Below are 24,021 nucleotides of genomic sequence, written 5' to 3' on the forward strand. Positions count from 1 at the left end.
AGCAAAAGGGTACAAGTGATAAGGTCCTGATGCAGGAGTGGGTCAGTTGGGTCTTCTGGTAGTTGCTCTAGTGATTGGTCCGATAGAATCCCAGCCAATGGCATGTGTCTATGACACTCCCATTGTCCAGTTTAGCTCCAGGAGACACGCAGACAAGTGACCTATCTATTATGATCATGGACCAACTCATTGGAGGCGGTCATAAGATCATATCCCAAGAGTGACCTGAAACGGCCCTGAAATGTGCATATTCTGCATGTGGAATGCACTGATGATCTGAGCTTGTTATAACCTCTCAAGTGTTTTGTGAAATCGTAACTGTTTATATTAGTTCAAATACATATAATTAATTAACTGAATGTCTTATTTAAGTTGATCTGACTTTATGTTCAATATTTAAATGTCATTAATTCGATAAATAAGCTATTTATGAAAAACGTATTTGGCGAACCCCTCATCGTACAGCACTTTCAATACATTTCAGAGTTTTTGTGCTTTTGACCTAGGCTTGTGTTTTGCTCATTCGCACTCCTCTCGGTGTAATAAACACGCCTCTGATTTGATGCATACACTATCTGTAAGCGTGTTATTACTAAGATTCAAGGCTCAGCGAGAAAACGCTCCGTGCACTCTGCCGAGGGATATTGTTTGCACTTAACAGGCGGAAACGTCCCTTACTTGGAAGGCCCCGTTTTGAGCTTCTGCCAGTGTACTGAGCTGGAGATGCCACGTGCCACACACAGGTGGCAGCCGGGAGATGCTCACCCTTCCCTACCCTGCCACACCTCTGAACCCAAACCCTGGCCCTTGATGTGAAGAGGTGTAGGGGGCCCTGTATGCTCAGTTAATCCCCAGTCAGTTGTCTGCTGATGATGCCACAAGCCTGCCTCTGTGTATCAACAGAGTAGTTTTTCGTGAGGTCTGCGCATGCCCACTGGGACCTAACTCCACTTTTTCATACTCGGGACGACGGAGAACGTTGCACCATCGTCCTAGCAAACTCAGCCTGCGTTGTGGCCTGTGCAGCGGGAGGAGAGACATGAGCCAGGTGTGTGGTTGCGGAGGAGGATGACTAGGTCTAAGCTAGGAGCCAACCAAAGCTGTCCATGCAGGTCAGATTAGTGACGCAATAGATGAGCGAAGTAGACTGTGAAGTTACCATGAGGAAGAGATGGCATCCCCAGTGACGTAGAGAGACTGGGACAGTCACATGGAGCACAACATCCCCTTCTGCCTCCACCCTAAAAACATGCATTGACAAAGCCAATAGGTCTAGCCTTGGTAAGCATGCACATTTTGTATTTGGGTTTTTTGCAACACATACAACATGCAAAAAACTTTCGGTAAACCTTTATATAAATTTCAAAATAAAAGTGACCTAGTTGCCAAGCACACTTGCCCTGAACCCGAAAAGCAAACCTTTCCAACGCAGCTGTGCGTGCCAGCAGGTGAAAATGGCATCTCTCACAGTTCAAGAGAGCCAGTGGCTGAAGTGGGCTGACCCACTGCCGCATGCTGTACGCGGTGGTCGGCAGAAACAGTATGTGAAAGACACTTAACAGGGAAATGGATGAATAGAACTGACTGAAAGCCAAGTTATTTATTTATATATAAGTGCATTTCTGTGGTTTTGTTAAAAAACATGAGCCATAAAAACAGCTGTGTCAAACCAGCTCTAAAAATGAAAATGCTATAGCCGCTGCAAACACATCACTGTTTTTACTCGTGAGCATGGCTAGCACAGTCTTGGGAGTCAAGACTTCTTGAGCTTGGATCCTCCCCCCTTGTGTGGTAGCGCAGAGTGTGATCTGGTGCATGTGACCTTGCTAGTGAGGATAGGCCGCAGCTGTTCTGCTGCTCAGATCTGATATGACATGCTTGTTTCTCTTCCCTTCAGCGGAGGTTCTACGGGTGAATGATAAGCTGACCCAGGAACTCTCCATGTACCGGCAGATCGTGGGGGGCAGAGGCTGTGAAGGGCGAAGCCTTGGGCCGGCACCAGCGGATGGATCAGATACCAGAGGTACCACGTGGGCCGCTAAAAGCAACAGACATAAAGTGAAGCTATGATGGTTGCAAGAATTTAGTGGCAATAAGGATTTTCAATAAGCCTATTGTAATGCCTTGGCTCGAGATGGGAGAAAATATGTTAGCCGTACTTATTAATATGAATTTAATAGAAGAACACGTTTAAGGGATCTCAAGAGTTTTGGTAGGTACATTCCAGTGATCCAGGCATAAGCCCCTCCATCCCCATCTCATACCGTCTGAAGGCCTGAGTGTGGGGCGGGCAGCAGCAAATCATGAGATGTGGTCTACTATGTTGGGATGTGTGAAATTAAAATTCCGGCGAAGTTGGGCAAAGACAAAAACTTTTCAACTTGCTGAAGTGTTGCGAGGTTTGTAACATTTATGCAATTTCAGATGCAGTTGAATTTGAAGTTTTGTTGGAGATTTTGCCCCTCCTCCACTGTCCCCGCCAGGTTTTTGTGTATTAAAAAACTAAAAAACTGTCCTTGAAAGCAGTTTGTGCATGTTTTTGTTGTTGTGTAGAAAATACTTTTTGTCAGATTTTGCTCTCAAAATTTCTTTATGAAAAATTAATAACTTCTTGAAGTATATGAATTTGGCAAACTTTAAAAAAAAATGATATTGAACAGGCATATACAAAGTTGTCCCATTTGGCATACGCACTCTTTACTAATAGCTGATCTTGTAAAATAGAGACCTTAGTTCTAATCCCAGATTTGGTACTTGACCATAAATGTTTAGCCTGGATACGTTTTGAGACCTCAGACTGTAATATGAATGAAGTCATATAAGCATGAGCAATGTGAAACACACTTTCAGTGTATTGTGCATTTCTGTCCCAATTACATGATTCCAGGCATAGAGGCCACACCGAGTCATCAACCAACTCATGGGCACATCCCCTGAAAGACATTAATTAAGGATTTAGAAGGGTTACTTAAAATAATAATCTATTGATTTACACAACAGGGCTAAATACATAACATTCACAACATTACATGAACAATATGTTAACAGCTCTCACCACCAAGAATCAACACACAAACACTAAACATGATTCATCATAATATTTAGCATACATCCAACGTAGCACAGATATGCCTTACATTTGGGGATCTCCCTGCTCAAAATAGCAGTATTCACCAGAACACAACAGACACCATTCTGCAACAAAACACGTTAGGGCTCACCTTCCAAGATACATACAGCAAAGCCCACAAATGGCAGTTTGCAGCACGCACTGTTGTAGATCACATAGGGCCAGATGTAGCAAAGGGTTTTACCTTGGCCAAAACATTAATTAAAACATTGCACCAACCAACTTAAAACGATATCTTCGATTATCTGTAATAAAGAGATCCTTCCCACATCAGAAGAATGCACCCCAACCTGAATGGATTTAGTAGAGGACAGGACCAAGGGTCCATGCCAATGGTCTAGGAGGGCAGTGCAGGAAATAACTTGGAGATTTCAGAAACCTCCAGGCGGCATTTCTGAAAAGAGAATTCATCAATGATGCACCACGTAGACCTGATGTGACAGGAGAACTTCTTAAATCGAAGTTAATTTCAATTTGTTCATAAGTCTAGTGGGAGGCTAAAATGAGAAGGGCCAGAAACAGACACTTTCAAGTCTGCAAGTCTCTCCTGGTCAAAAATGACTTCCTCAAGCTGCTGCTCCCATAAGTTTAGCAAAGACAGTTGTTGCTAACATGTGTCTCTTAATACATGGCAACCACCTGCCCGGGAATGTCTGCCATTAGATGAAAGTCACCAATATCTACAAAGTAAAGTTGAAACTTCTTCCTGTTAGAAACAAATTGTGTGAAGAAGACAAAGGCAGTCCCATACTCCGTTTCATTTTACCTGTGATCGCTGAGAATATCAAGTCAGAGAGCGGAAACCATTAGGTAGACTGCAACTGGAAGACAGATTCTGGGTTCTTGCAGCTGCGGGCACCTCTGCCCTCTTGTATGACATATGAGGGTATCTGCATGCCATTCACTCAGCCTACAGTTAGATGATGTACCAAAGTGGGAGAGACATAGAAATCTCGAGTGACAAAATACATGCCTACGCCGCGAGCAGGGTATGATGTGAATGATGGCCCCTACTGGAGATTTTTTCAGTGAAGTCCTGCAAAGGAAGGACTGAGTGTGCCTGAAGTGAGAATGTTCTAAGAGTTTTTTAAAGAGAGAATGAAAGGAGTCACCCACTATCTGTGACCTATTGTGCAGGGATCCGGCTCATATCCACAGAGCTGGGGTATACAGGGTGCTTTGGGAGAGCGGATAGGTCCCTTGGCAACCACCAAACTGACCCAAGTAACTGGCAGGTAGGTTTGCCTGGGGCTTTCTAGCTCATGTCCATCTCTGCAACTTTCATCGTGATGGGAGATGGAAAGGCATAATGAGGAGTCCATATGCAGTCAACTTCAGGCAACACAAAAAGTCAGCAATGGACAATGAGTCAACACTAAAAAGAACAATTTATCTGGGGTCCTACTCCTTGATCATAAGGAAAAGTGGGTGGTCAGCACCAAGCTAGTCCCTAATCCACAAACCTTCTCCCTGGAGTCTGGTGGAGCCATAGGAATATAATATGCATAGTCACCACACTGGCTCTTGTTTGTGCCCACATCGCCTCATGTATATATGATAGCCTGCTGAAAGTGCAACACAAAATAGTGGAACTCTGACCAGGAAGATGTGGGCAGGGAGTCGAGGGATGGTGATAGGAGGACATTGCTTGAAACATGTCACATCTTACGTGCTTGCCAGCTTTGAGGAGCACAGGTGAAACAATGACCCGGAAAGGGACTATGTAACAACATTGCAAAAAAAGTGTAGGTCTGCTTAAAATGGAAAAGGAAATAATAGAACTCCCATTTCATTGATAATCAACCTTTCCCTTGCTAATGCCAATCATCTCCACGCCTTTGTATACTCCACTTCATGTCACTGCCCCATTCATGCTTTCTGTGTAGACTATGTTGTGTCGTGTTCAGGAGCTTCTGGATGTCCAGAGAGACATCGACGGGATGTGTGAATGGTTTTTGTGGGTAGTCACTTAATTTTCCTATTTGCGCAGAAAACACAGGCCCTGAAGTTACCCGGAGCTACAGATTAATCGATTTCACCTCACTGGATGGCCTGGAGGAGGTAGGACATCGGACAGCAGGCCCGGCGCTCCTAAGCGTGCCCTCCATCTGTGTGCTGGAGGAAGAGTTCCTCTCCTTAGGTGAGCCTTGCATCCCTAGCGTTCTGCTATTGTGTCCATCCCTTCCAAGTGTGAAATACGATGACCTGAAACCTATGTTTAATGACTGAGGCTGTTGAACCTGCAGCCGATCTGAAGACTTCTCAATGAGCTTGTTTACATTCATGTTCATTGGCTTGTATGAGGCTCACTACAAAACTCAGTTGCTTCTAGGAGCTTCAGAGAGAGGCTGTGAGGTCAACCCATAGACCAGGCATCCAAGTAAGGTTTGGGTTTTAAGTTCATTGGTACAGTATTCCCTCTTAACTGTGGCATAGACATGCGGATGCTAAAAAGCTCTCAAAGGTTGTGCCATAAGTATTGTCTACGTCAGACATTTCCATTTAGAATACATATTGCGTTCAGTTTACAGTATGTTCATGTCTTTGTGTGTGTTTGTTTTCTCTAGAGTCTGAATATAATGTGAGATGAGGTGGGTATTTGCCACTGAAGAGCTAGAGTGAGTGTGATGCAAATGTCTATGGGTAATTGTTCCAGAGATAAGGTGGCATTACTGCTAAATATTTGCCACTCTATCTCTTGCGTCAGATGCAGGGCCAGACACCAGGTGTTCTTCAGAAGAGTGTAGTGTAGTGGGTGGGAGAACTGGTACTTTTTAATCTCCCTTTTGGCAGTACTTGGGACCGGTTTCTAGTAGACATCAGGTTGCGAGGATCTTGAACACCATGCTTATCTGCAGGGGGACTCAATGAGGCTTTTAGATTGGTTGTTATTGAGTAGCGTGATTTTCAGTCCTTCTAGAACGGGAAAGGAGACGGAAGTGTGATCGCAACTTGTCGTGTTCATCCGTGAATCTCATCTTGTTCTGTGCCATGTTTCTTGAAATCCCTTTCACCCTGATCTGTGATCTAATACTAAACAGTGGATTTCATACCTGCTTCACACACCCCTTGCATGTGTTGTATGTTCATTGCTTGTGGTGAGAAGTGTGCCTACTTGTTCTATCTGAAAGCAGAAGTCAGAGGCATGACACAAAGGGCGGTGCACCCGGCAGAATATGATGCTGGGCCCATGAGGCTCTCACATCTCACAGATAATAACTGGCCTTGGGATGAATGGGGGCCCCCTGAAGGCAGGTAGGAAGGTGATCTTGTTCCTTTTTCATGTGTTACTCTTCTCTCATAGAGCTAAGAGACTCCCCGGCCTTCCAGATGGCATCCCCGGACTCTGCACCTGCACAGGTGAGGTGGCGAGAACCTATTCATTTCAAGCCCTTTTCCAGGCCAATCATAAATACAATGTTTAGAAAAGACACACATGCCATGGCTGAAATACCTGTAGGATCTGGAGACTTCTCCCTGGAAGTGAAAGCTACTATAGCTACATAGCACCATATGATGGTTGTGGGGTTAGTTGGCACTATTGTATGGACCAGTCAGCTGGATGCTGTTTTTGTTTATACCTTTTGCATTGGCTTGCAATCACTTGTAAACAAATGTTTTACTGATTGTGAGGGGGGTGTACATCACTGAATGGTGAACATTATCAACCTCACAAACATTTTGTCTACAATATCAAATGCCATTTTCTTGTCAAGGTTAGTAAATGTAGCTAAGTGTAGATTTATTCGTTTTAACTCATCTATTTACCTTGATGATATATTGATGGTCGATATTGTTGAGACAATATTTCTGCATGTCTGTATTTCGACCACAGTTTAGTGCTAAAACACCCCACAAACTGTTATGTCTATTGGACCACACTGACCTCGAAACTATCAAAATAAAGCAACCTTACACCCACTACTCATCTGACCCAAAAAAGCCACCAGAAAACCGAGGTATCAACAAGGTAGCTTAAGTTTGTGCAGGTCTTGCATAAGGACAGGTCCATCATTTGACGTTTGGCGTTTTCTTTTTTAAAGAAAAGAGCTTGTCAACTTCTATTTCCAAGAGGAGGGCTTGCCACCTTCAGGTGGGATGGTAACTGGTGGGTTGCTTTGAGCATTTGTGACTTCGGCATGGCAAATTAGGACTCTTGCTTCCTGTCTACCCTTGCACATTGTGTCTGACACTTCCTGTGTAGTAAACCTAACAACCCGAAACAAGATACCTCATTATATTATTATTTAAAAATAATGTAAAATTAATTTGCAAATAACATAAACAATCAAATAAAAACATAACATAAAAACTACAAAGTACACTATAATTTAAACCTCGATGTTCCTGAAAATATGTTTAAAAAAGTACACTTACCCTCGAAACGTTTTGCCCATCACGTTTTTGTAGTCACAAAAATTTGACCATACTAAATCATTGGCACACAATAATTTTGAGTCGAAATTTAACTAGAACACAACATAATCTATAGGAAGGACAGTAGAAGGAACTGTTCATGGAAAATCCACAAAGAAACTGACATGAATTCAAGATAATTATTTCTGTGTTGCTGTCAGGAGTTAAAGTTTAAGAAACAGGATGTGGTGTAAACCAGAGGTGTCAACTTTGAAGCTGGGGAACTAGGTTCGACCTTGGGTGTCGTCTCAACATCCTGTGATTCTGGGCAAATCACTTAATCTCCCAGTGCTTGAAAAAATGAATGTTTCCTTTTGTAATGTAACTGGTGCTCATGTAAAGCGCTCCAGTACCTCAGGGTCGACTTCGCACTATTTCATACAAATAACAAAGGAACCTGCAAAGATTTACCAGGCTGTATGAAACAGCACTTAGTATATGGACTGGTGCTCTTGTCTATGCCAATGCTTCCTGAATAACCTAGTATTGGTTGGTGGTCTGCTGCTTTCTGTATTGCCTGGTCAATTCTTGTATGGCTTGATGCTTATTGTATGGAAGGGCGATCCCCGAGTGCCCCAGCACTAATCTAGTGCTTCTAATAACCTTTATGTTTTCTGCATGGCTTGGTAATTTAGTAGAGGTGTTTGTTCTGCTGGTTGCACCTGACTATAAGGCTCGGTACTTCCTGTGTTGTCTATTTCCTGTATGGATTGGAATACTACATCTGTATCGCCTGTTATTTCCACAAGAGACACTTGCTTCCTGTGTTCTGTTGTGTCCAAAATGGTCTGGTGCTTACTGCCAGATATGGTGCATCTGGTAAACCAGGGAGCTTTTTGTAAGCCCTGGTCCTTCGTGATAAAATGTTCCTTGGGAAACTGGCTTGTACTTACCCCATGAAATGGTTCTTCCCGAATGACGTCACGTTCACTTCTTCGTGTGTGAATTTGGCTCCTGCATGGCATGTAAGGTTCTTTATTTTTATGTTTTCATGCAAGGCCTCTATCCATGCTTTTGGGTCAAACTTCTGCACACAGGCTACAGCAGACCTCACTCTGGCTCAGATCATATGGTTAGACTAATAGGAGCATTGTAAGCAACTCTGTGCCGACAGCTCATGTGAGGAAGAGAAACTGTGGCTCCCACGGCTACGGGAGAAGTTGTATGACATTTTTGGAAGCCATCCTTGGTGGGAAAGTCTGATAAAATCCTTCCATCCATGCACTGATATCCACCATTTCGCATTTACATTCTGTTATCAATTTAGTCTTTCATCCAGATTTCATTCTTTCATCATTCCGACCCTCTGTTCATTCATTTGCCCATTCTTAACTAATCTTATCCGTCCATCTCCAAATGTATCCATGAAACCCACCAATCAACCCATCCATCCATCCTTTCACTCATCCATCCCACCATCCATCCATCCTTTCGCTCCCCCATCTATATACCTTTTCACTCCATCCATCCATCCACCCTTTTACTCAGCTATCCATCCTTTCATTCATCCATCCACCCTTTCCCTTATCCATCAATTCAGCCTTTCACTCAACATTCATCCACCGTTTCATCCGTCAATCCATGCATCCTCCCTTTCACTCATCCATCCATTCTTTCACTCATTGATCCTTACATCATCCTTTCATTCATCCATCCATCCATCCATTCTCCCTTTCACTCTTCCATCCACCCGTTCACTCTTCTATCCACCCTTATGCCCATTCTTCCCCATCATCCATCCATCCACCCTTTCACTCATCCATTCATCCTTTTACTCATCCATCCTTCCATCCATCCACTTTTTCACTCATCCATTAACCCTTTCACTCACACATCCAGCCATCCAACCATCCATTCGCCCTTTCAAAATTCCATCCACCCATCCATCTATCCACCCGTCCACCCATCCATCTATCCATTTACCCTTTCAATCATCCATCCATCTTTTCACTCATCCATGCATTCATCGTCCATCTCTCCACCCACCCTTTCACTCGTATCTCCATCCTCACATACATCCGTTCACTCTCACTCACCCACCGTTTCACATTAATAATGAGCCTTTATCTGCCGAGTTGCAGGTAGAAGACGCCCATCAAGAATCCCACCCCCGCTGTGGCTGCTAAAGCGGGGGGTTCACGACGCCTCTGACCCCCGGGTCTTATCTCCCTGGTGTTCTTGTTAATTCTCTTCCTCTGAGGTGGGAGGGTGAGCTTATGTATCTCCTGTACCAGACCCTTGGGATAGTACGGATTATCTACTACCCTCGCCTGCTCCTCCCACCTGATTCCTGTGCTTCAGAATTGAACCGAACCCTCACGTTTCATTTCAAAACGATCATTGCTTTGCAGCTCGCGGCACAGAATGGGTTACCTAGTGCCCACGCCTCTGCGCAGGTCCGTGCCAAAGGGGGGAGGCCCCTCGGAGGAAGCGGTGACCAGGACAAAGGCCTGTTACTGGATATTGGAACGCTGCCTCCTCCATGCCACTTGGAGCTCAGGTGAGAGATATGTCTGCACTGTGTAAGTGTGATATGATGTTTACACTAATACAAACGTATGTTATTATTGTATCTTAAGAAATCATATTGCACTAGCAGCATTTCACCTAAGGAGGCTCAATGATGCTTGAGGAGATATTAGTAATGACATACACCAGCCAGCTGTGTCTTGTACAAGACATTAGACTTGCAATAAATAGACATGCATTGAATGGAGGTTGTTTACACAACTGTGAGCCGGAGGGCTGGAGTCAAGGACCTCAGTAAACAGAGTATTATTACAACTATGGGACCCAGGGTAGGAGTAAACGACTTACACAACCAGCAAGTATTAGTACAGCTACGACACCCTGGGCAGGAGTGAAGTACTTGCAAAAACAGAGTATTATTACATTTAGGGGAACCATGCCTGGAGTCAAGAACTTGAACAATCAGAGAGTATTATTACAACTAGTAGAACCATGCCTGGAGTCAAGGGAACAATCAGAGAGTATTATTACAACTAAGAGAACCATGCCTGGAGTCAAAGACTTGCACAACCAGAGAGTATTATTACAACTAGTAGAACCGTGCCTGGAGTCAAGGACTTTAACAATCAGAGTGTATTATTACAACTAGTAAAACCATGCCTGGAGTCAAGGACTTCCATACTCGAAGCGTATTATTACAGCTATGAAATGCGGGGCAGGAGTCAAGGACTTGCACAATCAGAGAGTATTATTACAACTAGTAGAACCATGCCTGGAGTCTAGGACTTGCACAGCCAGATAGTTGTATTACAACTAGGAGAACCATGCCTGGAGTCAAGGACTTGCACAACCAGAGAGTATTATTTCAACTAAGAGAACCATGCCTGGAGTCAAAGACTTGCACAATCAGAGAATATTATTACAACTAGTAGAACCATGCCTGGAGTCTAGGACTTGCACAGCCAGAGAGTTGTATTACAACTAGGAGAACAATGCCTGGAGTCAAGGAATTGCATACTCAGAGCGTATTATTACAGCTATGAAATGCGGGGCAGGAGTCAAGGACTTGCACAATCAGAGAGTATTATTACAACTAGTAGAACCATGCCTGGAGTCAAGGACTTTCACAACCAGAGAGTATTATTATAGCTAAGAAAACAATGCCTGGAAATAAGGACTTGCACAACCCTAGAGATTTATTACAATCAGGAGAACCGTCCCTGGAGTCAAGGACAATGGGATGCAGGCCTGGAGACAAGGACTTGCACAACCAGAGAGTATTATGACAACTAGGAGAACCATGCCTGGAGATAAGGACTTGAACAATCGGAGAGTATTATTACAACTAGGAGAACCATGCTTGGAGGTAAGGACTTGCACAACCAGAGAGTAGTGTTACAAGTAAGAGAACCATGCCTGGAGACAAAGACTTGCACAACCAGAGAGTATTATTACAACTAGGAGAACCATGCTTGGAGTCAAGGACTTGCTCAACCAGAGAGCATAATTACAACTAGGAGATCCATGCTTGAAGTCAAGGACTTGCAAAACCGGAGAGTTTTATTACAACAAGGAGAACCATGCCTGGAGTCAAAGACTTGCATAATCAGAAAGCATTATTACAACTAGGAGAACCATGCCTGGAGGAAAGGACTTGCATAATCGGAGAGTATTATTATAACTAGGAGAACCATGCCTGGAGTCAAGAACAATGGGACGCAGGCCTTGAGTCAAGGACTTGCACAACCAGGGAGTATTATTATAGCTAGGAGAATCATGCCTGGAGTCAAGGACAAAGAGATGCAGGCCTGGAGTCAAGGACTTGCACAACCAGGGAGTATTATTATAGCTAGGGGAACCATGCCTGGAGTGAAGGACGTGCACAACCAGAGAGTATTATTATAGCTAGGAGAACCATGTCTGGAGTCAAGGACTATGGGATGCAGGGCTGAAGTCAAGGACGTGCACAACCCCAGAGTATTATTATAGCTAGGAGAACCATGCCTGGAGTCAGGGACTTGCACAACCAGGGAGTATTATTGCAACTAGGAGAACCATGCCTGGAGGAAAGGACTTGCATAATCGGAGAGTATTATTATAACTAGGAGAACCATGCCTGGAGTCAAGGACAATGGGACATAGGCCTTGAGTCAAGGACTTGCACAACCAGGGAGTATTATTATAGCTAGGAGAATCATGCTTGGAGTCAAGGACAAAGAGATGCAGGCCTGGAGTCAAGGACTTGCACAACCAAGGAGTATTATTATAGCTAGGGGAACCATGCCTGGAGTGAAGGACATGCACAACCAGAGAGTATTATTATAGCTAGGAGAACCATGTCTGGAGTCAAGGACTATGGGATGCGGGGCTGAAGTCAAGGACGTGCACAACCCCAGAGTATTATTATAGCTAGGAGAACCATGCCTGGAGTCAGGGACTTGCACAACTAGGGAGTATTATTGCAACTAGGAGAACCATGCCTGGAGGAAAGGACTTGCATAATCAGAGAGTATTATTGCAACTATGGGACTCAGGCCTGGAGTCAAGGACCTGCATAAACACTGGGCTTTATTACAGCATTTAAAACCAAGCTACTCAACTCAGAACTGGAGTGTACAGAGGCTGGTAATTTCTATCATCCACACTGGTCGCGTGAACCGGGGGTACTATCCCAAGAACTGCAGGTGGCTTGCACAGATGTCACAAATGATATGACTTAGTATTGCGGTTATTACATTGGAATTTTAGAATCTATGTAACATGCTTACTCACGTTTGTGACCTATGACTGCATTATACAACTAAATGTACAGACTGTGTAACGTAACGGCACGTGCCGAAATATGCTGTGACCCACACAGGGAAGAATGGATGTAAGGAAACATCATCCTGGAAGAGTTAGGGTTTTTTTTATACTAGCACGAGCATTGTGACCTGGGTAGAGCCCATGCTGAAGATAGGAAAGAAGGCAGAGCAACTTCCTTACCAAGGTAGTGCCAGCATTAGCTCCATATGATGTGGATAGTGTAAGAAAACAATCAGTTACATAAAAACCCTGCATCTTGGAAAGCACACAGTGTTGTGTGAGAGGGTGGTCTATCACTCAAACGCAAAGAAAGTGTTTATGCTGCAATTGCGATAAAAAAGGGAAAGATGACTGATTTTAGAACCCAAGAGACTCATACTTTCCAGGCATACGAGACTGCAGTTGAGAAAATCTGCATGAAATATAGGGTCAGAGTAAATAATAGACAGGAAGATGAATGGACATTGTATTATAGTCTGTGTAATAGAACAAAAAATATAGTGTCAGAAAAATCAGAAAAGAAGTAAAATAGTGTACAGAACTGGGTTCTGGTTGCAGAAGCCCCCCCACCCCCTTTTTCTTGGTTTTGGATGCAACTTTGATTGAAGTGCACTGGGTTCCTGCTAACCAGGTCCCAAGTACCTTCCCCAAAGCAGGACACCTGGTCACTTGATCCCCAAGTGGCCAGGCCCTTTATTACCCCTGTAGATCCCTAGTAAATGGTACGTAGGGTCTGGGTACTGAAGAGCTGCAGCATAACTTATGCCGCTCTAAGGGACCCGCACCAAACTCATGCAGACTGCCACTGCGGACTGCGTGGCAGGGTGCCCAAAAAAGTGAAAACACAACATGACACACTTGTGTGCCATGTCCCCTAACATTGCCTGTACTATTTATAAGTCACCCCTAAAGCGGGCCCTATATCCCTAAAGCAGGGTGAATTATATTATAGGCGAGGGCATATATGCATGAGCAAATATGCCCCTGCAATGTCTTTGTCAACTTTTAGACATAGTAAGTTAACAGGGAGGCCATTCTAAATGCGTGTGCTGGACACTAGTCAATACGATTTCCTCAGCTACACAGTGGCTTCACTGAAACTATGAATGTTTGGTATTAAACATCTCATATTAATAAACCCTCACTGATTGCTGTGATGAATTTATTAATACATGCACACAGAAGGTGCCTTAGAGGTGCCTCCTGATAATCTACCAAATGCTGGTGGGCTAACTGCTAGTTCCATCCAGCCTGCCCCAAAGGTGAGAGCCTTTGCCTTCTTGAGGTCAGGAACAAAGCCTGCTCTGGCCAGGGTGTTACACACCCCTCCCAACAGGATGACCTACAAATCTGCATTCCAAGACAGGAAGCTTCAAAGGAGCTCACCGCCTTTGGTATGTAGATCCGGCTCTCCTCAGATGGAGATTCCGACCCCCCCTGGGCCAGGGCTCTTTTGGCACCTGAACGGGTGGGAAAATTAACTATGCAGGAGGAGTGTTGCATTTGTAGGCTGAACACACCCCTAAGGTGACCAACTTGAAGTGGACACAGAATTAAGAATTCAGCCATCTTGTGTGTGGTGGAATTAGGAACTCTAGGACAGTGTGATGCCTACTCCCTAATGAAAGTGTTCAGCTAGGGGGTGTAGTGACCCCAAAGGTAAGTAGTCAATTGACTATTACCCTTCACTCCACTTAATGGCCCTAAAGTTTGTATTTAGGGGACCCTCTGAAGCCAGGACCTCAGGTCTTTTCTGCACACAAAAGAAAGAGTGGACAAGAAGCCTGCTCACCCGAGAACTGAGGAGCACGACTGATGTGGTGCCAACCCTGCCAGCCTGCTTGCGGCACCTGACCCTTGTGGAGCAACTGCCCAGTCCTGCCGCTGCAGCCTCCATGAAACCAGGAGAGCTGCCAGTGCTTCCCAAATCGCCAAGAACTCACTTGGAGCAGAGAAGCTGCTTCCTTGCATCTGCAGGCAACCAAAGAAGAACCGTGAGGACCCGGACAGCCAAAATCTGATGCCGGACATCCCCACTGCACTTGAGCCGCCTAGTCCAAGCTGTAGTGGGCCAACGGTGTCAACGTGGTTTTCAGGACCTCCAGAGACAAAGCCCACCTTGAGTTCGCCCACTGTGAACCTCCCGACTGCGCTTGCATCCTCCGTCTGCAGGCCCTCTCAACCTCAACTGTCTCTGCAGACAGAGACCTGACGGTCCACTGCACCTGGACTCCCTGGAACAAGAGGAAAAGGACCACTAGTGTCCCTACAACCCCAGGCTTGTGAGACCTGAGCCCACTTGTTGATTCGGTCAGACTGGCCCCTTAGTCCACGCCTGCAGTCTGTTTCTGTGGGCCCCCTCTACCGCGACCGCCCCCGGGTGACAGAAACCTGACGCTTCAAGGCAACAATTCTATTAATACAAAACATTCATGTCATAGAATTCAGCAGAGTAGCAACTTGGAGTTCCTTGCATAAATTAGCAAAATAGTACTGCATTACAACTGACATAATGAGGGATTCATAGCTTTCCAGTGATTACTAAAATGTATTACGAAATGCTCCTTCTTCAAATCAAGGGCAATATTTACAAGGCCCATGGCGCAGGGAGGCGCAGCAAGTGCCTTGCTGCGTCTCCCTGCACCACGGGAAAAGGGCAGAAATGCGCCATATCTACAAGATACAGCTAATTTCTGTCCTCTGCCCCTGCGCTGGTGCAGATTTCAGCCATGCACCAAAGCAGGCACCATTACACCTGGTGCAAGGGTGCCTGCTTTGTAAGGATGATTGTTTTTGTGCAGGAAGGGACACCTTCCTGCACAAAAAGAATCACAGGAGGCGATTTCCTCTTTCTATGTGTGCTGCAGAATGCAGCACACATAGAAAGAGGGGAAACGGGAATAAATAAAGATATATCTCCCTGTTGCGTCAGTCTTAAGCCACCCCTGGGCAGTCGTAGCCTTTTGACGCATTCTCAGGTTTACCAAACCTTGTAAATCTCAGAATGTGTCAAAATCCATAGATGTTGCGTGGGAACACCTGCCTGGAACCCATGGAAATGCCTCCCTGATGCAAAGCAAGGCAAGGCAGCAATTTGTGCTGCTTTGCCTTACTCTATATCTACAAGGCCAAGTAAAGCCATGCAAAGTGGCTTTGCATGGCCTCGTAGATATGGGTATGCAGCCCATGCCACCTTTGCATCACAAACAGTGACGCACTGGCAGTACAGGCCACTTGTAAATATGGGCCTAAGTACATAAGTAGACTTTTCCAGCACCCTTTTAACGGTCCATGTGTATTTATGATAGATTTAATCACTGCAAAAACAGGGCCTTATCTGGAGCAATATTTGGGACCTGGTTAATCATAATTTGAAAACAAACTGCTGTAAACAAATACAGCGATAGAAGAGACGCAGAAACATGATGTAAAGGCAGCACTGTCGCCTGGGTGTGGTGGACCACTCATCAACAGCATTCTGGGATCTTATTACATACATGTACTTTGTTAAGACGTGCAATAAGAGGTAATTGTGACAAACAAGTTGCACATTTCCAACCAACAACTAAATAGAAGAGGTATGCAGACCATGTGAAGCCATAACTAAGGCAAGAAACTATTTTTTAGAGGTAAATAGCTGGTTTCTTTCTTTCTTTAAAGTACCAATATATCCATTAATTGCATTTATTCCTTATGAGAAGTTCACGGACCATTTGAACAATACACTGGCAACGCCATGGATGTGTGTGAACCTGGGAGTTAAAAGTAGTTTTCGGGCACACTCATAGTCTCTCATTTTTGCCTGCATTTTTATTTGTTTTTAGAAATTGTTCTGGGGATAGATTGTCCCCACTTGACCTGCCTGGTCACAACATGGAGATGCAGCCCCAGTTCGAAAAGAATTCTTGGAGTACAGTGGCTCCAAGGGGATCTCGTCAACAGGTGCCAGTCCCTGCAGTGTCGTCGCCAACCTCCCTCGATGCCTCCCTGGACAGCCTCTTCATCCCGTTAGAGTCCATCCGACCTAGTAAGTGAGATGCCACGCTGTGCCAATGATGCAAAAGTGTACCGAGGGAGTTACTTATGAGAGGTGTATCTGAATGTCACCTGAGCTCAGGAAGTGATGCACACACCAGCAATTGTTGCAAAATCTAGGATATAAAGCAAGATTTATTAGTGCCAATGAAGCCTTCAGACATTGCTCCTTATGAAAACATTCCCTTATTTGTAGTACTGGATTTATTTAGCTCTCTCGCCAGGAACAAGCAGGCAAGAAACAGAATAGGAACAAGGATTAGAGAGTACAAATTAGAAGGGTCAAGACCATAAATACATTGTGGCTTTCGGCTCCTAGTTTTAGCCACACAAGAATGTTTTTCATAATTATTCACTTCAGTGATGCCACAACAGTGAGCAGCCGGTAGGTTGGTTACTTTTGTGGCGTCCCTGCGCGTGAATGTGGTGGAGAGTCAATCTTACCAGCCCCGCCCCCGGACCTGCCTCATACAGTTCTCCAGAGCCTCAAGGTAAGTTGTGACATGGCGAGTGTTGAGTAGTGGCCTCTTCGTCTTCCCCTGTCTGCCCGGGGTCTCCATGTCTCTGCTGGAAGCAGAGGCACATGCTGTGACATTACCTCTCACCACCTTCCAGGCCTCCCTCCAAGCCGCGTCGCAGATCCCTGCCATGTCAACTAAAGATTTGTGAACCTGACAGAGCAGTTGATCTTCGCTATGTCTGCTGAAGGTGTGTTTTCGCTCTGGGAGAAGAGCTGCATACTTAGGGAAGAAATGGGAAGTGGGATGAAATCCCAGTCATAGATAGGGGAAAGTGGCAGGATGACCCTCCTTTTTTTGGTTTTTAGATCTGTCCTACTGACAGCTTTGCTAATTCGCCAATCTCAGACTAGACAAGAAAAATCATAATGAAAATACATTCATGTATGCATTCATTGAAGGTCTTATAGTCAGTCCTTTTTGTCCATTGCTCTGTTCAACTGCATTCATTCTTTTCTTCCAGCTACTGCAACATGCACCATGGATTAATGAAAGTGACTCAATTTTTCCTAATCGCATATGCACTGGCACCTGAAAAGGAGTGCACGTCCATACCACGGCGGTGTCCCACTCCTTTATTTCTATATTATTTATGTTTGCCAATTGTTTTGCATAATGCATATGACAGCAAAAAATACATTAATTTAAAAAAATGCTTTCTTGCCAAGGCTTGACCTATTGAGGGGTGGGTAGGGGTGCGCAGGACACTAAGCATCAGTGCATTTTGAAGGCATCCATGGTATGCTTTGTTTGCTCATTTCACTCAGGATTGCTGGTCCATGAGGGTCAGCTCAAGAAAGGAAGGACTATGTGGGGCAGAGGGGCAATTACAACTCAAAACTGGCGATGGCTACATATCAAATGAAGGGTGTTTGCCACATCCGTGTTCTAAGAGACATTGTGGACAACTTGAGCTTCACTCAGATTGTCTATGAAAACACTTGGAACCCCTTGGTGGAACCCAACCTCATTGCTGAAAGCTACCTATCTGTAATTCCATATATACATACAATAAAAAGAAATCATATTTGATAACAATGATCGGAAGTAAGCCCTGGTATCTCTGGGGTTACTTCCATCCTGTCGAGTGCTAACAAATCAAGTACGAGTAGTTTGGAAGGGGTGGAATACCCAATTACTGAGCAAAATTTCAATTCATGGGATATTCTCTCTTGAAAATGTTCTGCCATATAGCACTGCAGGACCTTCTGCTACTGGTTCTGCAAAAACGTGAACATTAATCACAAGAATGTTCTATTCCCTTTCTAGTGGTGCAGAAGAGTGGAATGCAAAAGTCAACATATACCGGCCTCTTCCAATTTTATTTACAGACGCGGGGTACAGGCAACCAACAAAGAGGCAGTTAACCCATCCTGATTATCAAACGATTATGTAATCTTCAAGTACATTTGTTTAAAATGGAAAACAAATACTGACAAGAGTGCTGGGGTTCTCTTGGCCTACACACTACCTACTGGTTAACACTCTTAGTAGTAGGAGTATATGCCAGGATGATGGAAGAGTCTTTGTCATGATCCCCTATGGGTTGTTGTCTAGCCCTACTGTGTTGCACCCTCAGGAAAGAGGGAATAGTCCCACTTCTTCTCATGGTGTGTGTTCTTTCTTCTGCAGGTAGCATTGTCCCGGTCACTGTCTACGATAACAATGGTCTGAAGGTCATGTTACATGTGTCTTCAGAGACAGCACCCGAGCGACCTGATGTGACTGTTTTAGTCCTCTCAGTACTGAGTACGGCGCCAGAACCTACCCAGCACATCCTGTTCCAGGCTGCGGTCCCCAAGGTGAGCATCTGGTGTGGATCGGGGTATATAATGCTGAGTGTTCCCCATTATAGGAAAAAACAAGGCAGGCCTGAATGCCATTTGTTAGTGAATGGTTTCTGTTATCAAGCACATCACCAGGAACTCCTGCCGTGACCCAGATGAATATCTCTAAACCCCCTCCAGCAGTGACTCCAGACAACGCTCCTGCAACCCATCCACCAATGATCCATGTGTGTATTTGCCACCCTACTCGAGCCAGCAGAGGCCTCATCTGTATTGACCACACCACTCCAGTAGTAAACCCCATGATTATATGCGACAAACCTCTAGCAGTCATGCATAAGGTATCTGTGTCATACCCCAGCAGTGACTTCAGAGTATCTTCTGGCACCACTCCAGCATTGGCCTTTATGAATATTCTTCACAGCCCTCCAGTGCGGGCCCCAAAGTGGCCCCACCTGAATCCCTCCAAGAGTGACTCAATATATATCCTCATTAGCCCTTCAGCAGTCACACTATGCGACACGCCCCACCCTTAGTGACTGTATGAGTATCTTTCACAGCCCTCCAGCAATGACCCTAGGCATATCCACCACACCCCGGTCAGCAGTGATCCCAGAGTATTTATTCCATCCCTGCAGCCCTCAAGAAGCTACCTCAGATTATCCTGACACACATCTCCTGCAGTGATCCCCTGAGTGCTTGGCATCACTAACTCGTAGGAGACTTTGATTCTTCGCTCCTATGGTGACCACAGAGCATCTGTCACACCCACTAACATGACCTCAGTGCGCCGTCAGCAATGACTCCTGTGAGTTATTGCTCCCTGCAGTCTCCTGAGTACCCTGTATCCCTCCACGCCTCTCCAGCAGTAGCCTCAGAGATCCATAAAACACTCACAATAGTGAAGCAGAGTATTCACTGCAGCTCTCCTTCAGTGACACTGTGGATATTTGTCACACCCCACATGCTATAGGTGACTCGAATGAGTATTCACCTCCCTTGCCAACATGAACCAGAATATCCTTCTCCCTGTCTCCAGTATTGCCAGTGACAATGCCTCTCTGTATCCAGTGCCCACGCCCACCTCCAGACTTATTATTACACAGATGCATACATATATATATATGTTCAATGGCATGTGTAGCTGCAGATACAAATGCTGTGCATTTGTAGTCCACCATCTACTGTTGGGGTCGGAGTGTTACAAGTTGTTTTTCTTCAAAGAAGTCTTTTCGAGTCACGGGATCGAGTGACTCCTCCTCTTCGATTCCATTGCGCATGGGCGTCGACTCCCTTGTTAGATTGTTTTCTTTCCACTGTTGGGTTCGGACGTGTTTCCTCTAGCACCAAGATTTCGATACGGAAAACTCTGTAAAACTCTCTTTTTGTTGGTATTGAATCGATCACGTTAAAATCCTTCTATCGACACAGCAGTACCGTCGGGAAAACAACTTTGTTCGCCCTTCGGGGCGCGCGCACCCAACTCGGGCCTATTCGGGCCGACCGCGTGGAAGCCTCATGGATCAGACTCAATTCCGATTCTGTCCTTGGTGCCATGCGAAGTACCCGTACACAGACCAGCATCTGGTTTGCAACCTCTGCCTTTCCCCACACCATCGGGAAGAAAACTGTGAGGCCTGTCAATCCTTCCAATCGAAAAAGACTCTGCGAGACAGAAGGGCAAGAAGACTCGAAATGGCGTTGAGGAGCGGTGAACATCTCGACGTAGAAGAAGAAGAATTGATGCAGACCGCAGTCTCACTTCGAGATTCCGAGTACAAGCAAGAATCAGAGGAAGACAGACCAGTCACAGCAGGACAACATGCGAGTACGTCTGCCCCTGCACCCTCACAAAAGAAAAAGCACAAGGCCTTGGGTACGCCACTGCCAGAAGGCCCTGGCTCGGCCCGAAAAAAGACTGGCGGTGACCAACTTCCCAGTTCGTCACCAAAAAAGGCCACTCCTCTGAAAACATCGGAGACAACAAAGAGCTCCATTTCCGACTCCACTAGACACCAATTTTCAGAGTCGAAAATTAGAAAGCCAGTTTTGAAGCCGAAACCTTCGTCCTCATCAACTTTTTCGATCCTGAAAAAGCACGCTTCAGAGCCAAAAAGGCCAACTTACACAGAGGAACATGGACTTTCAAAGAGACTTAAAGAAAGCCACAAAACCTCTGAAGAGGAGTTAGAGGTACAACCAGTACTAGATGTTATGGATGAAAGGCAATCCAGGATCCACATCCATAAAGAAACAGGGAGAATTCTGTCAGCACCTCCTTTAAAAACAAAGAGGAAGCTAGCTTTGCAGGAGGAATTGAACACTATACAGCCTCCAGCAAAAGTGCCAAAGCAGAAGGAGAAACCACCACCTACTCAATCTTCTGCTCATTCTCCCCACTAGCCCTACACAGTGCAGTCACCCACTCATTCTTATGATTCAACCAAGGACAATGTGGATCCATGGGATCTTTATGACCCAGATCCCATTCCAAGTAACGATCTAGGGCCAGATGTAGGAAAATTGCAAATTGCGACTTGCAATTTGCGAGTCCTTCCGACTCGCAAATTGCAAGTCGCAATTTGTAATGCAGAACGGTGTCTCAGACACCGTCTGCAAGTCGGTATGGGGTCGCAAATTGTGGCCCCATACCGACTATAGGCACTCGCAAACATGGAGGCCTGCTGTAGTCAGCAGACCTCCATGTTCGTGACTGCTTTTAAATAAAGCAGTTGTTTTTTTTTTAAGTGTAGCCCGTTTTCCACAAAGGAAACTGGGTTACCATCCACTTCAAGTGGATGGTAACTGCGACACCATTTGCGACCGCATATGCAGTCGAAAATGGTATTGCATACCACTACGAATCGCAAATAGGAAGGGAACACCCCTTCCTATTTGCGATTCTGAAATGCATTTTGAGAGTCGGTCCCGACTCGCAAAATGCATTTCTGCATTGGAAACACGCATTTGCGAGTCGCAAAGTGTTTCCTGCATCTGGCCCTTAGACAGCTATCCCTCTAAACCATCACCACCTGAGGATAGTACTGTCTATAACCAAGTCATAGCTAGGGCAGCAGCATATCATGGCGTCACCATGCATACAGAGCCCCTAGAAGAGGATTTCTTGTTTAACACTCTATCCTCAACATATTCTAGGTATCAATGCCTCCCGATGCTCCCAGGCATCGTAAAGCATGCGGAACAGATCTTTAGTGAACCTGTTAAAGCACGCATCATAACACCTAGGATAAAGAAAAATATAAACCTGCACCCTCTGACCCTGATTATATCACCCTTCAGGTACCTCCTGATTCTGTGGTAGTTAGCGCTGCCAGGAAGAGAGCAAATAGTCAGTCATCAGGAGATGCACCCCCTCCTGATAAAGAGAGCAGGAAATTCGATGCTGCAGGGGAAGAGAGTTGCGTCCCAGGCAGCAAATCAGTGGAGAATAACCAACTCGCAAGCACTACTAGCTCGCTATGACAGAGCCCATTGGGACATGATGCAAGACATAATACACCATCTCCTCAAAGAACACCAGAAAAGGTCACAACAAGTAGTGGAGGAAGGGCAAGCCATTACTAACAATCAAATACGATCTGCCCTAGATGCAGCAGATACCACTGCTAGGAGTGTCAATACTGCAGTCTCTATACGCAGGCATGCATGGCTCTGATCTTCTGTATTCAAGCCAGAAATACAGCAGGCACTGTTAAATATGCTGTTCGATAAAAAACATATTTTTGGGCCAGAAGTAGACACAGCCATAGAAACATTGCGAAAGGACTCTGACACAGCAAAGGCAATGGGTGCACTCTACTCTGCACCATATAGAGGGTCCTTTCAAAAACCTCAGTTTCGAGGTGGATTCAGACCACAATCCTCTGAGGCATCCACCTCACAGGCAAAGCCAACCTACCAACCGCAATACCAACGTGGTAGTTTTAGGGGCACATATAGAGGACAGTACCCCAGAAATAGAGGGAAATTTCAAGCCTCTAAGCAGCCTCCACAGCACCCAAAACAGTGACTTCCCTCATTCCCTTCCACACCTCTCCTGTGGGGGGAAGACTACAACAGTTCCACACAAATTGGCAAAATATTACCATAGACAACTGAGTGCTATCAATTATCCGCAATGGCTATTGCTTAGAATTAATAGACACTCCTCCAAATATCACACCAAGGTCACACAAACTATCCACAGAACACACCGTTCTGTTACAAGAGGTCCAATCTCTACTGCTCAAACAAGCAATAGAATTGGTGCCACAGTGCCACAGTCTCAAATAGGGACAGTAGTTTACTCACTATATTTTCTAATTTCCAAAAACGATGGCACCCTCAGGCCAATATTAGACCTCAGGCCCTCAATCTTTACATCCTGTCAGAACATTTTCACATGGTTACTTCCCACTACTACAAAAACAAGATTTCATGACAGCCTTAGACCTCAAAGATGCGTATTTTCATATACCCATCCATCCTGCACTCAGAAAATATCTCAGGTTTGTCATTCAAGGAAAACACTACCAGTTCAAAGTGTTGCCGTTTGGAATAACAACAGCGACAAGAGTATTCACAAAGTGCTTGGCAGTAGTGGCAGCCTACCTAAGAAGACAACACCTATATGTCTTTCCTTATCTAGACAATTAGCAAATAAAAATCAAACAGTCATACACAATGCCAAAATCATACAATGTAATACAAACCTTACACACACTAGGCTTCTCAATAAACTACCAAAAATCACACCTTCGACCAGCACAAATACAACAGTATTTAGGCGCAATACCAGTCACTCAGCAAGCTCTAGCATATCCAAATAGACAAAAGCTACAAGCTTTCTGAAAATATAATC

General features: G+C 45.0%; 1 protein-coding gene across 1 annotated transcript in view; it reads left to right on the forward strand.

The window, feature by feature from the left end:
* Positions 1–24,021, forward strand: part of GGA2 (golgi associated, gamma adaptin ear containing, ARF binding protein 2) — a 65,443-nt gene that overhangs the window by 33,787 nt on the left and 7,635 nt on the right. Inside the window, exons 10-15 of the mRNA XM_069209669.1 lie at positions 1,898–2,023; positions 5,121–5,270; positions 6,435–6,490; positions 9,898–10,046; positions 16,645–16,847; positions 19,006–19,175. Of these exons, the coding sequence (XP_069065770.1) occupies positions 1,898–2,023; positions 5,121–5,270; positions 6,435–6,490; positions 9,898–10,046; positions 16,645–16,847; positions 19,006–19,175 (854 nt within the window). The remainder of the gene's footprint in view (positions 1–1,897; positions 2,024–5,120; positions 5,271–6,434; positions 6,491–9,897; positions 10,047–16,644; positions 16,848–19,005; positions 19,176–24,021) is intronic.

Source organism: Pleurodeles waltl, chromosome 10, assembly GCF_031143425.1.
Source record: "Pleurodeles waltl isolate 20211129_DDA chromosome 10, aPleWal1.hap1.20221129, whole genome shotgun sequence".
Lineage (NCBI taxonomy): Eukaryota > Metazoa > Chordata > Amphibia > Caudata > Salamandridae > Pleurodeles > Pleurodeles waltl.